The 12691-nt window shown below is 35.7% G+C and overlaps 1 protein-coding gene across 1 annotated transcript in view; it reads right to left on the reverse strand.

The window, feature by feature from the left end:
• SND1 (staphylococcal nuclease and tudor domain containing 1) overlaps positions 1–12691 on the reverse strand; it is a 265369-nt gene that overhangs the window by 46625 nt on the left and 206053 nt on the right. The window contains 1 exon segment of the mRNA XM_072401947.1: positions 10511–10699. Within this exon segment, the coding sequence (XP_072258048.1) occupies positions 10511–10699 (189 nt within the window).

The following is a 12691-nucleotide window of genomic DNA, read 5'->3' on the forward strand; positions in this document are numbered from 1 at the left end:
ATAAACTGGGTGCAATGCTCTCTGAAGCCCCCCCCATTTTACTTCTTTACAAAGTTTCAGATAAACCAAAAAGGGGAAGAAATTTCCTCCATAGTGACGTCATAATGCCAGAACCTGCCCGCTCAGACCTGCGATGGGAGAGTGGAGGGGTTGTGTGTCTGGAGCCTACAATCCGTACAGGAACCACCTAAATATTCTCACAGACCAGCGGTTGGCAACTGCTACTCTATATTAACTCACTTACAGGCCACTGAAAGTCGTTTATACACCGCAAACCTAGAGTAAAAGCACTACCAAAATCTCATGTTCCTAGAATGCGTTTTTTTTATTTTTTTTTTGACATTAATAATTACCTTTTAGAGTTGTAGCCAGGTATGACCTTTTAGAAACTAAAATGTATTTCTAGTCATAGAACAACATTGGAGGCCTTCTCTGCATTGTATAACTCTAAAATGCCATTCATGGCTCTAGCTCATGGAAAACAGTACACATTAAAATTTAGATGCTGCAAAAACTTGCCTAATTATAAAACAAATTTTAATACACTGTGGTCCTCATTTTGGAAAGGATCCTCCAGCAGCTATCAAAAGCTATCTTCAAAAATCCATGCCTGGATGAGAAAATTGTAGATGAAGTGTGCAACCCCTGAGGTGGCAAAGCAGAGTGTAATTTGATTAATATAAGGGGAATTTAAATAATGATTTTAAGCCCTTTGGAAGAGAAGGGGGGGGGGGGGGGTATAAGAATTTTGTAGGAAGAGTGATAATTGTAAAAAAGCATTGAATTTTAGAACTGGTAAGAATGCGGTATGAAGAAGCTTGTGCCCCACCAAAGATGATTATTAGCATAAGGAGTGATAATATGGCATGCCTTGGGAATTGATGTGACGTATGCTAATGTGCCAAGTCTGTCTCTTGTCACAAGTAGCAGAGAAATCAACCTGCATCAATAGCACCTGCCAGCCATAATTTGTGAGATAAAGCGACAATTGTGAAAATACTGATACTGTATTTATATTAGGTAGGAGAACATGGTTTGCTGCCAACCTGTACTGCAAAATATATATTTTAAATATTTTTACTATCATTAGAATCCATCAAAATCCCTTAAGGCATGAGTGTGAAATAACCTAGGTATACATCTATTACTACATAATATTATCTATTAATGTTCTGATTCTAAATATTGTATAAGGCTACTGGTCTTTAAAACAATCTTTGTGCAATCTTTAGTGAATAAATAGAAGTGGTGCTTTGGTAGATTTTAACACATTTTTTATTCAAATTCTGAGTACATGGGTTTGTATGGTATATTATACTTTTTGTAAACTTTTTAGAATTCTTTTATAATACCCACCACACCAAGAATCAGTAAAGATAGTTTTTAATTTTTTATGTGTGTTAGACCTGATCTTTGTTAGACCTGATTTTTTATGTGTGTTGACCAAAAAAAAAGAAGGAAAGAATAATGCTTCTTTTGGTCTTCCACATAATGTTGCTAGTTAAAATCAGGCAGCCATCATGACAGACAATGCAACTGTGATCCCACAGTTGTACACTGAAATCCATGCAAGAGCTTTCAGGTATTATTTCATTTTATGGCTAATGCCTGTCTACGTTATCATAGATCAAGATTTTATTATCTAGAGTTGGATTAGCGTGTATCTACTTAGTGGATATTTATGAGAGTACTTCGATATAATGCATGACTGGTGCTTGCCCAGTCGATTCACAAATACAGTAACTCTCGGCACTGCAATTGTGTGTGTTCAATACAGCGTGAAAAATAAATACACAGATGAAGTAAGGGATACTAGAACTATACATTTAAGCAAGAGCTTGGATGAATTGTTACAGCCTAAGAAGACAGATACCTCTATACTAGCTTTACCAGTAAGATGTGAGTGTTTTAGGAAAGGGGGACAATGTCGAAACTCCATGAAAGAGATAATCAATTTTACAAAATTAGCCTAAAATGAACACAAAAAAAAAAATCCTTAGAAATGGCTTAAGAGTATATAACACAACAAATAAGGCAATATTTAAAAGTCCACATAAATACATTTTGTTAAACACAAAGAGGCAACCTAACACGACAAGTTTAAAATCTAAAAAATAAGTGTACATTCAATGAACAGTATCCAGTCAAACAGGCTGACCTAAACCCTCCAGCCCGTGTTTGCACTCAATGTTTAAAGCTGCCATGGCTGGACTTGATTTTTTCTGCGTAAAAGTCTGTGTGTTAAGGTATTTCTTTTTGCAGTTTATTTTTTACTAGTCACTGTGGCCTAATATTGCTTCGCATACATTTTGGCTATTTAGGACGCTGTTTTCTCAGCCAAGATAGGGTTAAAAAATGTTTTAACACTGGAGTGTGCCATTTGCCAGGTAGTGCACATTTTGTGATGGGATATTTGCAACAGGACATCTGGTAGGTTCCACCCAGATAGTTTGTGAGGGGAATAAGCAGCTGAAACAGAGCTCAATACGCTCTCAAGTTTCCATTCAATGTATTAATCAGAGGACTGGAAAGTACATTGGATTATGTGTACAGTGCAGCTGAATGCAGAATCAGCAGTAGAATATTGCTGAAACCCACAAAAGTAACTATTCATTCACATCTGTTTAAAGTAGAAATCCAGCCAATCCTTTCTTCTAGTTTTAGATATTGTGGTGAAGGGTTAGAACTTATTTTTTTTAAGATCTTGGGGATTTAGCCTAATTAACTGAAATTATAACAACTGTCACAGGCAGAAATTGTAACATTTTACAATTTTCAGGTGAACACGGAGTAGACATGAAAAGGTGAATGTCTGCTTTAGGGAAAGCTATCAAAAATAGTTTTTCTTTACCTGTGGATCATGTAAAAGCGAAGTACAGAAAATTTTTCTATGTACAAATTTAAATGGCATGGTAGGTATGCACCTATAGATTATCTACTTTCAAAATGACTGTCAGCACAGGATCACTTGTATTCAAAGGCACAACTGCTAAAAAAAAGAACCCACTTACCTTTCTGGCACACCATGCCTTGATAGGCAGCTGCTTCCCACTTTCTGCAAGTAATCCACATTTCTGGGTGTATGGATATCCTGCTCCCCTGCCACTTTGCAGCGATCTAGCCTAGTGCTTTTAGGTCACAAAAAGTACAAGCTGGTGAGAGGAAACACTGGGTGGTATGGGAGAAACAGATATGCAATCCATCTCACTGGTTGAATACCTGTAGTGGCCAGTGAACAGTGTAGCAGATGTGTTTAAAGATAATGGCTACCAGAAAGGTATGTATATTATTTTAGTAGGAATGCTTTTGTACATAAATGATCTTGTATTATCAGGGTCAGTTTAGGGAAACTGTGTTACCCCCGATATTAGATTATACTGATATTAATGAAATTAAAACATCAGATTGGAACTTACTTCTCAGACCAGTAACAGAAGAACAAAAGAACTCTCTGTTGAATTAAGAACACTCTTTTTCATTATCAGAGTTGTCAGTAAAACTATGAATTTCATAGTAACAACTTTAAACACCTTCCCGGGGATTTAATAAAGACTCACAAACCTGTTCAAGACGACTTTAGCTTGCGGAGATCAGTATTCAGTAATAACCGAGTTAAAACTGAATACCTTAGAATGGTAATTTTAGTATATATGCCAAGTATGAGCTAGCATATTAGCGAAGCACTTACTGCTATATGCATGCTTAATGAACAAAACTACGTGCATGGTAATCAAGTCAGTGTTTTCTAATTAAAGGTTTTAAAAGTAACCAATGCAAAAACTGTTTATTACATTGGCTAGTAGGAATCATAATCAACATTTTTTTTTTTGAACAAATTTCCTTGGCAAAAAAATAAAATACTTACATCACAATATTATGCCCATGAGTTGTTGACTTATTTGATATATCAAACAGCTGCAGGTAACATGTTGGTAGGTTGGGCTGGTACAGAGGACTGAGCACTGCTGTTTGACTTGCAGTAGCTACATGTGGTAACTTAGTATCTACTTTAAATAAAGTCAACACAAAGATTTTGCACTGTATGAAATACAACCTCCCTGAACAAGCTAGAAAGCTGATTTACAGGGATCAAGTCTGTTCTGTAGACGAAGCTCTCAATGTCTTCATGGCACATTTTCCACACGTTTGCCTTGAATAAAGATCATGTCTTCACTGAAATCCTTTAGCATAAAGTATTAATGAGGAAGACTTATAGATTTAGGAGGTTTTAATCATATGTGAAAAAAAAGATTTATTCACCTCTTTTCTGCTTGTATAGGGATTTATTTTCCTAATATTCTCAGTACCTGAATTCTATAGGAAATGCAATATATTTCCATAGATAAACACCAATGTGACTGAATTATAAAGACTTTTAAAAAGCGCTTTACTGTTTGATCATCAACATTTTCTCAATCTGAATATTGAAGTAAAATTTCCGTTCCGTTATTTGTTGTTCCGTTAAAAAGTTCCGTTATTTGTTGTTCATATCTCAAATAAGATGAGAAGTGATTCTACATTGTTTTGGCGGTAGGTTATGAATGACAATGATTCTTCACAATATTTTCAAACTTAGAGATTAATCATCATGTAGCTGAACTACAATCTTAAGCATCTTTTTAACATTTTTTTCTGCATTTATTACAATGCAGATCTTTCATATTGGTCTGGTTGTCTCTATGCTACGGAGTTACCTAACAGGATTCAAATATGATTTAGCAAGATAAAAAACTAGAGTGACCGTTTTTAACACATTACCAACGAGAAAAGGATTCAGGGTCGGAATATAAATTCAAGAGAAATACATACTGTGCTGTATTAAATGGACAACAGTGCACCTGTGGTGACATTCTTCTTTTTAAACACTAACTGCAATTAAGGTCTTTTTTTTATTTCATTATATTCCATTTATGAGCTTTTCTCCATTTCAAATCTGGATTTCATAGATTATAAGGACACAAATACTTTAACTTGTAAACTTTTTTTTTTTTTCATAAAGGAGAAACCATCTTAATATATATCTTGAAAGACAAAGGTGAAAAAGCTTTCACATAGGATGGTAATGCAATTAAACAGTAACGCAAACAAAAAAGGAACATTTAACACAGTATTGCTAAATGAATTGAAATTACTACAAAGAACTGAACTATGCTCGTAAATAAAACCTGTATTGTGGAAATATGTAGGGAGCCAGTGAAACACTTTCTTTAAAAAAATGCTGTTTCCCTAAGTGAGGTAAATGGCTCCCATTCTTTTTTCTTTTTGCATTCAAGAAAAAAATCAAGAGTAAAAATCTGGATGTTTGACTTCACTCGCTTCAGGCTTGTTCCAGGTAATTAAATGAGAACATTAAAGTAACAGGCATTATTTAAAGGTCAGCAGCAGCTGTGCCCTCCTGATTGTGGACAATCAAAATCTGGATCTGGTTTTTTTATGATTACATTATTGCAAATTTTGCCCTTTAGAGACATATGTTCTGCTTCAACATTTTAAGATGAACACTGTGGGTTCTTGGAACAGGAAAGCATGACTATTTACACTTAGGGGAATCTGTACCTCCCCTGGAAATCCTGCCATAAGGGTATTAAAGTAATCACTTCCTGTTGTAGATTTACAGCACTCTGTTCCAGTCTCTCAAATATGATTTTACATTTCACAGTTTAATACATATATATAGGTGCTTAGTGGTTCATTTGTTTAAACACCCAAGGAAGGACCATATCCTGTTTAAAGGACTGTGTGTGGAGAAAAAAGACCTAAAGTAGTTAGCAATACAAAGATTTAGTAAAGTAAATCCAATGTCAGGATTATCTTATGTATGCAATCACAAATCTGAGAAACCCAACTTCCTGCATTTATTCCGTACTCTAGCATGTGCATTGTGAAAAATGGTTTGGGTTCTATGTGCCATAAAATGTTGACTATACAAATGAATATTTAATTTTTTGCAATGCAGGTACAAATGTTGTAGTTACAGGCCTAACATTGTCAAGGGGGTACAGAAGAACTCTACAAGTAGGTAGTCCAGTAAAAGCGAAAAGATTTCAGAGCTGTCTTAATAAAGGCTTATTTTCAAAAGGCAAGACCAGAATATCACAACAAATGAAAAGCCTATCTGTACCATTTGTAAAGTTTCAAATGTCAGAAAGCACCCTTATCGGGGTAGAGTTCTTCACCAAAAGCTCTTTCCTTACATTACTGATAATACTAGGTTCAATTCAAGAAAGAAAATAAAATGTGTTTTGTGAATGTCATGTTCAGATTTCATGGCTGAGACCTAGACTTCTGTCAGAGCCTGTAATTTTTCATAACACATTTAATGCTAGAGAAATGAAATAAATAGGCTACAAGGCAGAACCTACTTATGACAGAATCAACAGAGAAACAGTGAACACTGCAGCAGTAGATAAAATCTTGCTGCTGAGCTTACTAGGTTTGGTTCATATCTGCTAAATGGAAAGAACGCTTTTGATCCAGGTTTCGTTTTATTAAATCATGATCTTAGGCTATATGCTTCTCAAAAATGGGAAATCATTATTTTAGTGTCAAAATTGCTTGAAAGGCAATTCCTGGCTCCATTGTGTCCTGTAAAATAGTGTTACTAGACCTTTTTCAAAACTTGGACCCTATAGGCAGTAAAAGCCCAAGTAAACTACTTGCAAACAGTTGCATTTTGATGCCCATTGGCTATACAAGTAATGTGAGATTCATATATAGCCTTGGAATTCTTTTGTAGATACAAATGTGTCCACCCATTTTGCTAGATCCTGTGCCATTGCTTTCAATGCATTAAACCTTGTCTTAAACAAATTTGTAGTTAGAATTAACTCACATTTGGAGAAAAAAATAACACCACAGTATCAAAAGCCCATTCTAGTAAATTTTAACCATGTGCTGTGGTGCTGCCAGCCTAAAACTTTTCTATGAGTGTTCTCAGTGACACTGGTCCTCCTTTCCTATCAGCAAGAGAGAGTGATATCAGTAAATGAGGACTAGCAGCAAGTTGAAATGGATTAAATATCCAATAGGAGTATCCTTACTAACATTGTTTACAAAAATATTTCAATAAACTGAGATTCCAAATAATTCTTCAATAATATTTAGTTTTTGACATGCAAAATATTTGCAGTCTTATGTGGATTATTTTACATGTGAGTACATGCAGCCGACTACAGTGATGCATTTATTCTGTTTATCACAGGGCCGGCCAACTCCAGTCCTTGAATCACACACAGACCAGGATTTACAAAAAATTATTCTTTCTTTTTAAACTAAACCATACTAAATTTACTGCCGTGTGTTAGAGAAATTAAACAAAATTCATGTGGATCCTGTGGAGGACTGGAGTTGGTCAGGATTGCAAATTTCTGCTAATTTCCAGAGTAAACTTTGTTGCCTGAAAAGATAGTTTGTGGTCGTTTCTGGGGAATATCTAGAACGTGTGTACAGATGTCCCCCAGCCTGACCTAATCAAGGAGGTCATTGCTGATCCGACCACCACCTGCCAACAACTGCTATTGTTATAATATAGCACAAAAATGAAGCAGAGTGGCCAACAATTGTCCTTTTTCCTCGACTCCACATAGTCAAGCACTTTGTCTGTACAGCCATCATTCTGAAAATGGTCACCTGAAATCTTCATTAATGATTCAAGCAATGAAATGATAGCGTGTACTTATCAAACTTTCATTTGACAGAGCGATTTTAAAGGCTCATGTACCTGAGCTTCTGCTTGCATTTGAGCTCCTTCTCATTCACTTACAAGTAAATGTGAGTAAAATAAACAAATCACATGCTGTTCAATGCAATTTAGAAGCAGCTTAATACAATTCATACAGCAAATGAAAGGAAAGTCAATGGAATTCAAATGCAAGTCAAAGCTTCTCAAAAGCATCTGAAAGCTACTGCATTGGACACACTTCTGAGCCTAAAGCTTATCTCAAACTCTTCAAATATTGGTTGTCGTGCATCTTATGTGCAAGACAATCTCTCTTTTGTTACACGTCCCTCCTTAAAGTTGTTTAATTTCAGAATTGAATAGCAACCTCATGGATACATATGGAATCTGGAGTTATTTATTTTATGTGTTCGTAAGGACTTCAGAACAAATTTATGCTCTCTGTTTCAGCTTGGCGTTTACACAGCATAGGTTCAGTTTTAATGCAAACTAGTCCACGTGGTCTGAGTCACTATATGTCACTCCCTCCTCTCAGCTCTCGCTAATTATAGATTGTTCAAACACAAGCTGTCTTCTCTGCATGACTTCTTTTGTCTTATTCCCAGAGCCTCTGAGGTGACACTGCCACCTTTTAAATCTGATCTTGCTGTATACAGGTATGAGACTGTTGTGCAAACTACACAGATAAAAAAAAAACAAAAAAAATGTTTGTAATAGGAAAACATATGATTTAATTTTATACCTTTGTAACTGACAAAGTAAGGTACACTGTACTAATTTTTTACAATTTAAATTGTATATGAATTAGGTCTTACTAAAAAAAAAAAAAAGCCTGATCTTTTGCTCACTATTTTTGAAAAACAAGCCCCCACCAAAATAAAAAAAAAACTGAAAAAAGGCATAACATTGAATTGTATGCAGGTAGTTTACTAACATACTAACTAAACTAACTATAACTGTATATAGCGTGCAGATAGAGCGCATAGTAGCATTGCCCAGGATACCAAGAACAGATAGGGGTATTATGTACATGTTGTAATTGAATCAAAGGATTGACAGTGAGGTATTTACTGTACTGCAGTATAAAAATGGCATGGTTACCACAACCCCGTGTTAATCTACTGTCAACACGATTAGTCACATATATTAAAGGGCCCATGACATTGATCTTTGAAACCGTCTTACCTTTACAGCATTTGTTTCACAAGCGCCTAAAAGCTTTTACACAAGAGGGCAAGAGCTTATACAAGAGGGCATAAGGGATGACTAGGAAGTAAGTTATTAATACATCTAAAAATAAAAAAAATCCAGATACTCACATTTTATCTTACATCTAAAAGTGGAGTTTTCCTTTCATAACGTACCCAAATAAAACTTCAAGCAAATCAGGTTTTAGCTTTGGTTAGTGTGGTGTGGGGTTAGAATTACAGCTAGGTTTTTACTGCTATCCTTGATTGTGAGAAAAACAAAATCTAAGAGTTTGCATGGGTATGGGTAAATAGGTTTGTCTCTACTAAAGCCCTATTACCATTCCATCAATATTGCAAAATGTTGAGATACAAATGCCATAGGAACAGGAAATAAGGTGAAATCCTCTTAATAGGAGCAACTGCAGTATTACAGGGGTGTTAACCAAAATGTTAAGTTAAATTGGCTGGAGTCACACTTTAATGATATGTGATAAGTAAAATTATGTGACAAGCAGAGTCACTGGTTTACCAAATGTCAGGCCATGTTCAGTCCTCTGTTTCGTGCTTTTCTAAGTGTTTTTACAGACTGTAAATGCTTGAAATCACCTTGTAAAAATGAGTTTAAATGAAAACGTATGAATATGTTTTCTGTGAAGGAGATTGCAGGCTTTAATCGACTAAGATTGCTCAGAAGCTCCATATAGCTTTTAGGGTTGTTGTTGCTGTCCAAACATTTCAAAAGACTTGTATTAAAAAAAAAAAATGGCTAGTATGAGTAGGATTCCAGGGGTATTTACCAGCCACATTTTAAGAAGCAGGTCTAAATGCTCTGAGCCATTCTGTTTGGTAGTTGTATAACGCTTAGTCATTTTAATAAGATTACTTTAGGAACTAATACCAACAAAAACCAGGGCAAACTTTAACCCCAGCATATTAACTTTGAATAGGGACTGGATTATCTGCATCGATGACTTACTGACTTGTGGAATTGTGCGTATTACAGCTTTTAGAGAGGACCTTTACTGAAAAAAAGTTTTTTGAACACAGGGCTTCTTGAAGTTGCAGATACATCTGAGACACAGCCTAAAAGTTTCAAGTCATGGGGCTTTAGTTCACCAGGTGCCCCCGTACAAGAATTTTCGATGTCTCTCCGCTATGATGCATCTTTTGGAATAACAGTAAAAACAAACACATTTTTTTTTTTTTTAACATCTACCCTCATTCAGCACATAAAGAAGAATCTTCTGCTGATCTGGGATAAATACTGTGCCTGGCAAATTCCAGTGCATCTTTCCCATCTTCCATTCAGTTATCACAATATTGAAAAATAAAATGATGGTGATTTTACTCCTGATGCAGCTACTGCTGCAGTTTGTGCTACCGATGTAAAGAGTTGGAGAATGTAGTGATTACAAGACATCAGAATAATGCACTAATTTTCACATTTTCAAAGCTTCAAAGCTTTAACACAGAGCTCACTGTCACCAAGCAAAATTATTTCTCGTAATATGTTGGCGCTATATAAATCCTGTTTAATAATAATAATAATAATTTTCCAAGTAAGTCTGCAGAAAGTGATCAGGTTCACATTAAAAAACAAAAATGCAAAAAACACTGAGTTCATTCAATAAAAGCTACCTACCTTTTCTTTCCTTTGTTTGGCACTCTCTTCAGCAGACAATAGAGTTTTATAGTAGTTGCTGCGTTCTGCAGTGAAGTGGACCTTTGACAGTGCATGTTCCACCAAAGCTACTGAAAGATTGACACCATCCACATGAAGCCACCCAATGAAGTTGCCAGCCTTGTCCATCGCTTCCACTTCCACCTCCACCTGAAACAAAAAGTGCAAAAAAATGTCAACAATTGTCTCACATTTTCATTTTGGATACAAAACAGCTTTTTTTTTTTTTTTTTTTTTTTTTAATTAACCTGTATGTCTTTACTAGATAGATTTACCTAGACTAAGACAGAAAGCAAGCCATCACCGGTACAATTAGCAAGGGTAAAACAAGCAGTGGGAGCAAACTTATGGTGAGATTTCCTCTTATTTCCTGCTGTAAATGGAAAACTAAAAATAGAAGGAAAATACATACATCCTGATGAAGGCTATAATCCGACCCTAAGCACAACAGTCTCATACAAGTAAATTGGCTCAGCATTTACAATTTATAAAAAATATTTTGCATTCAGTTGCTAGTTTATAGGATTTTTATCCACACACTACTAAAACGGCTTTGTCATTCTTGTATATAATTTTCCCCTGCATCTGTTTCAAAGCATTTATCTCCAAGCGTGCACAGAGGTCAGGGCAACCACAGCAATACCTTACCCCTTTGCAGTCCTAACTTTGTCCTACTTAACAGGAAAACAATTCATATCCTACAATGACAGCAGCGTTCCGGTAGGCACAGGCAATCAATACAGTCAGACTGGAATGCTCAAACCAAAAATGACATAGCAAGAACTATTGTCCTTGTCACAGATATAGTAAGGCAATCAATCTCTATTTGTAACAAAAGGCCACAGCTTTGGTAGCACAAGCAACACAGGACAGCAAGTTATTAACATGAAAGTAAAACCCATGGGAAACTGTTACAATTAGTCCAAAGACCGTAAATATCCCGAAAAATTCTACAACATGCAAATGTACGAGTGCGCAAACAAAACCTATGTGTTTGGATGGGAGACAGAAGACAATGCTACAAAACAAGGAAACCGTTTTACATCTTTTCATTGAAATATCAATGTTCTGTACGGATGTCCCCAGTTTATTATATATTCAATATTCAGGTGACTGCATAATGACATTGAGCTGTCTGTGTCCTACAGCCAAATATATCACCACACATTGCTATACTGTGCTTCTTCAGAAATGAATGCTACCCCCAAATAGATAGACTCTCTATGGACCCTGGCAGGAGTCCACCAGTGGGTGGGGGGGGGGATGATGGAAAGTAGTAAAGTCCATGGCATGCTCTCTACAATGTATGAAACACAAAATATTGTAATCAAGGGATATTTATATCAGCTCTTTAATATCCCAACAAAAGATTAAAGTTATGCTCATTTAGGTCTGCCAACCTTGAGGAAAAAGCCGTAGGTCTCTCAGGCTCTATACCAGTGTTCTGCCATGATGGAAGGAAATACAGTTTTTCATTTATAGACAAGTGTCTAAAGTAAATTTCATATGTGACATTTCTGGACTGGAATTATACCACCAGAAGCCAACATTAAGGAAGAGTCCAGACTGGTTAAACTATTGATTTGTAGAGATAAAAAAAAAACAGAATCAAAGATTAGACACTTGCACCATCGCTGAACAGTTTACTTCACACAAGTGATATCTAACACACCTTTGTTTACATCTACAACTTTTGTTAAAATAATGCTCTAAGCATTTATGTAATACACAATTATAGTGGGGCTTCTGAAAACTACAATTTTAGAGCACCAAGGGCAAGTACAGCTTGTGCACAAGATACATTAGAAATCTTTAAAAAACATTTCAATTAGACACTGATCATTTCATATCAGTAAATACTAGCTTTAATTTACCAATACAAACATGTGCATTCAAGTAGATGCAACTGCAGCTGCAATCTGTTTACAGTGGGAAATAAAGTAACAAAGGTTAAGTGCTGTTAGGCGTAATTTGAATGACGGCGCAGTTACCTTACAGGTGGTCTTTTTGGTAAAACTTCATAAAAATGCTAGTCTCCAGATTAAGGGGAATGTTGTTGTTATGAGCATAAAGGTTTATAAACTTTTTTTTCTGTATTTAAACTGTTGTATCAAGTGACCAGCAAGGACAGAACTCATATAC

The sequence above is a fragment of the Pyxicephalus adspersus genome, chromosome 2, assembly GCF_032062135.1.
Source record: "Pyxicephalus adspersus chromosome 2, UCB_Pads_2.0, whole genome shotgun sequence".
Taxonomy (NCBI): domain Eukaryota; kingdom Metazoa; phylum Chordata; class Amphibia; order Anura; family Pyxicephalidae; genus Pyxicephalus; species Pyxicephalus adspersus.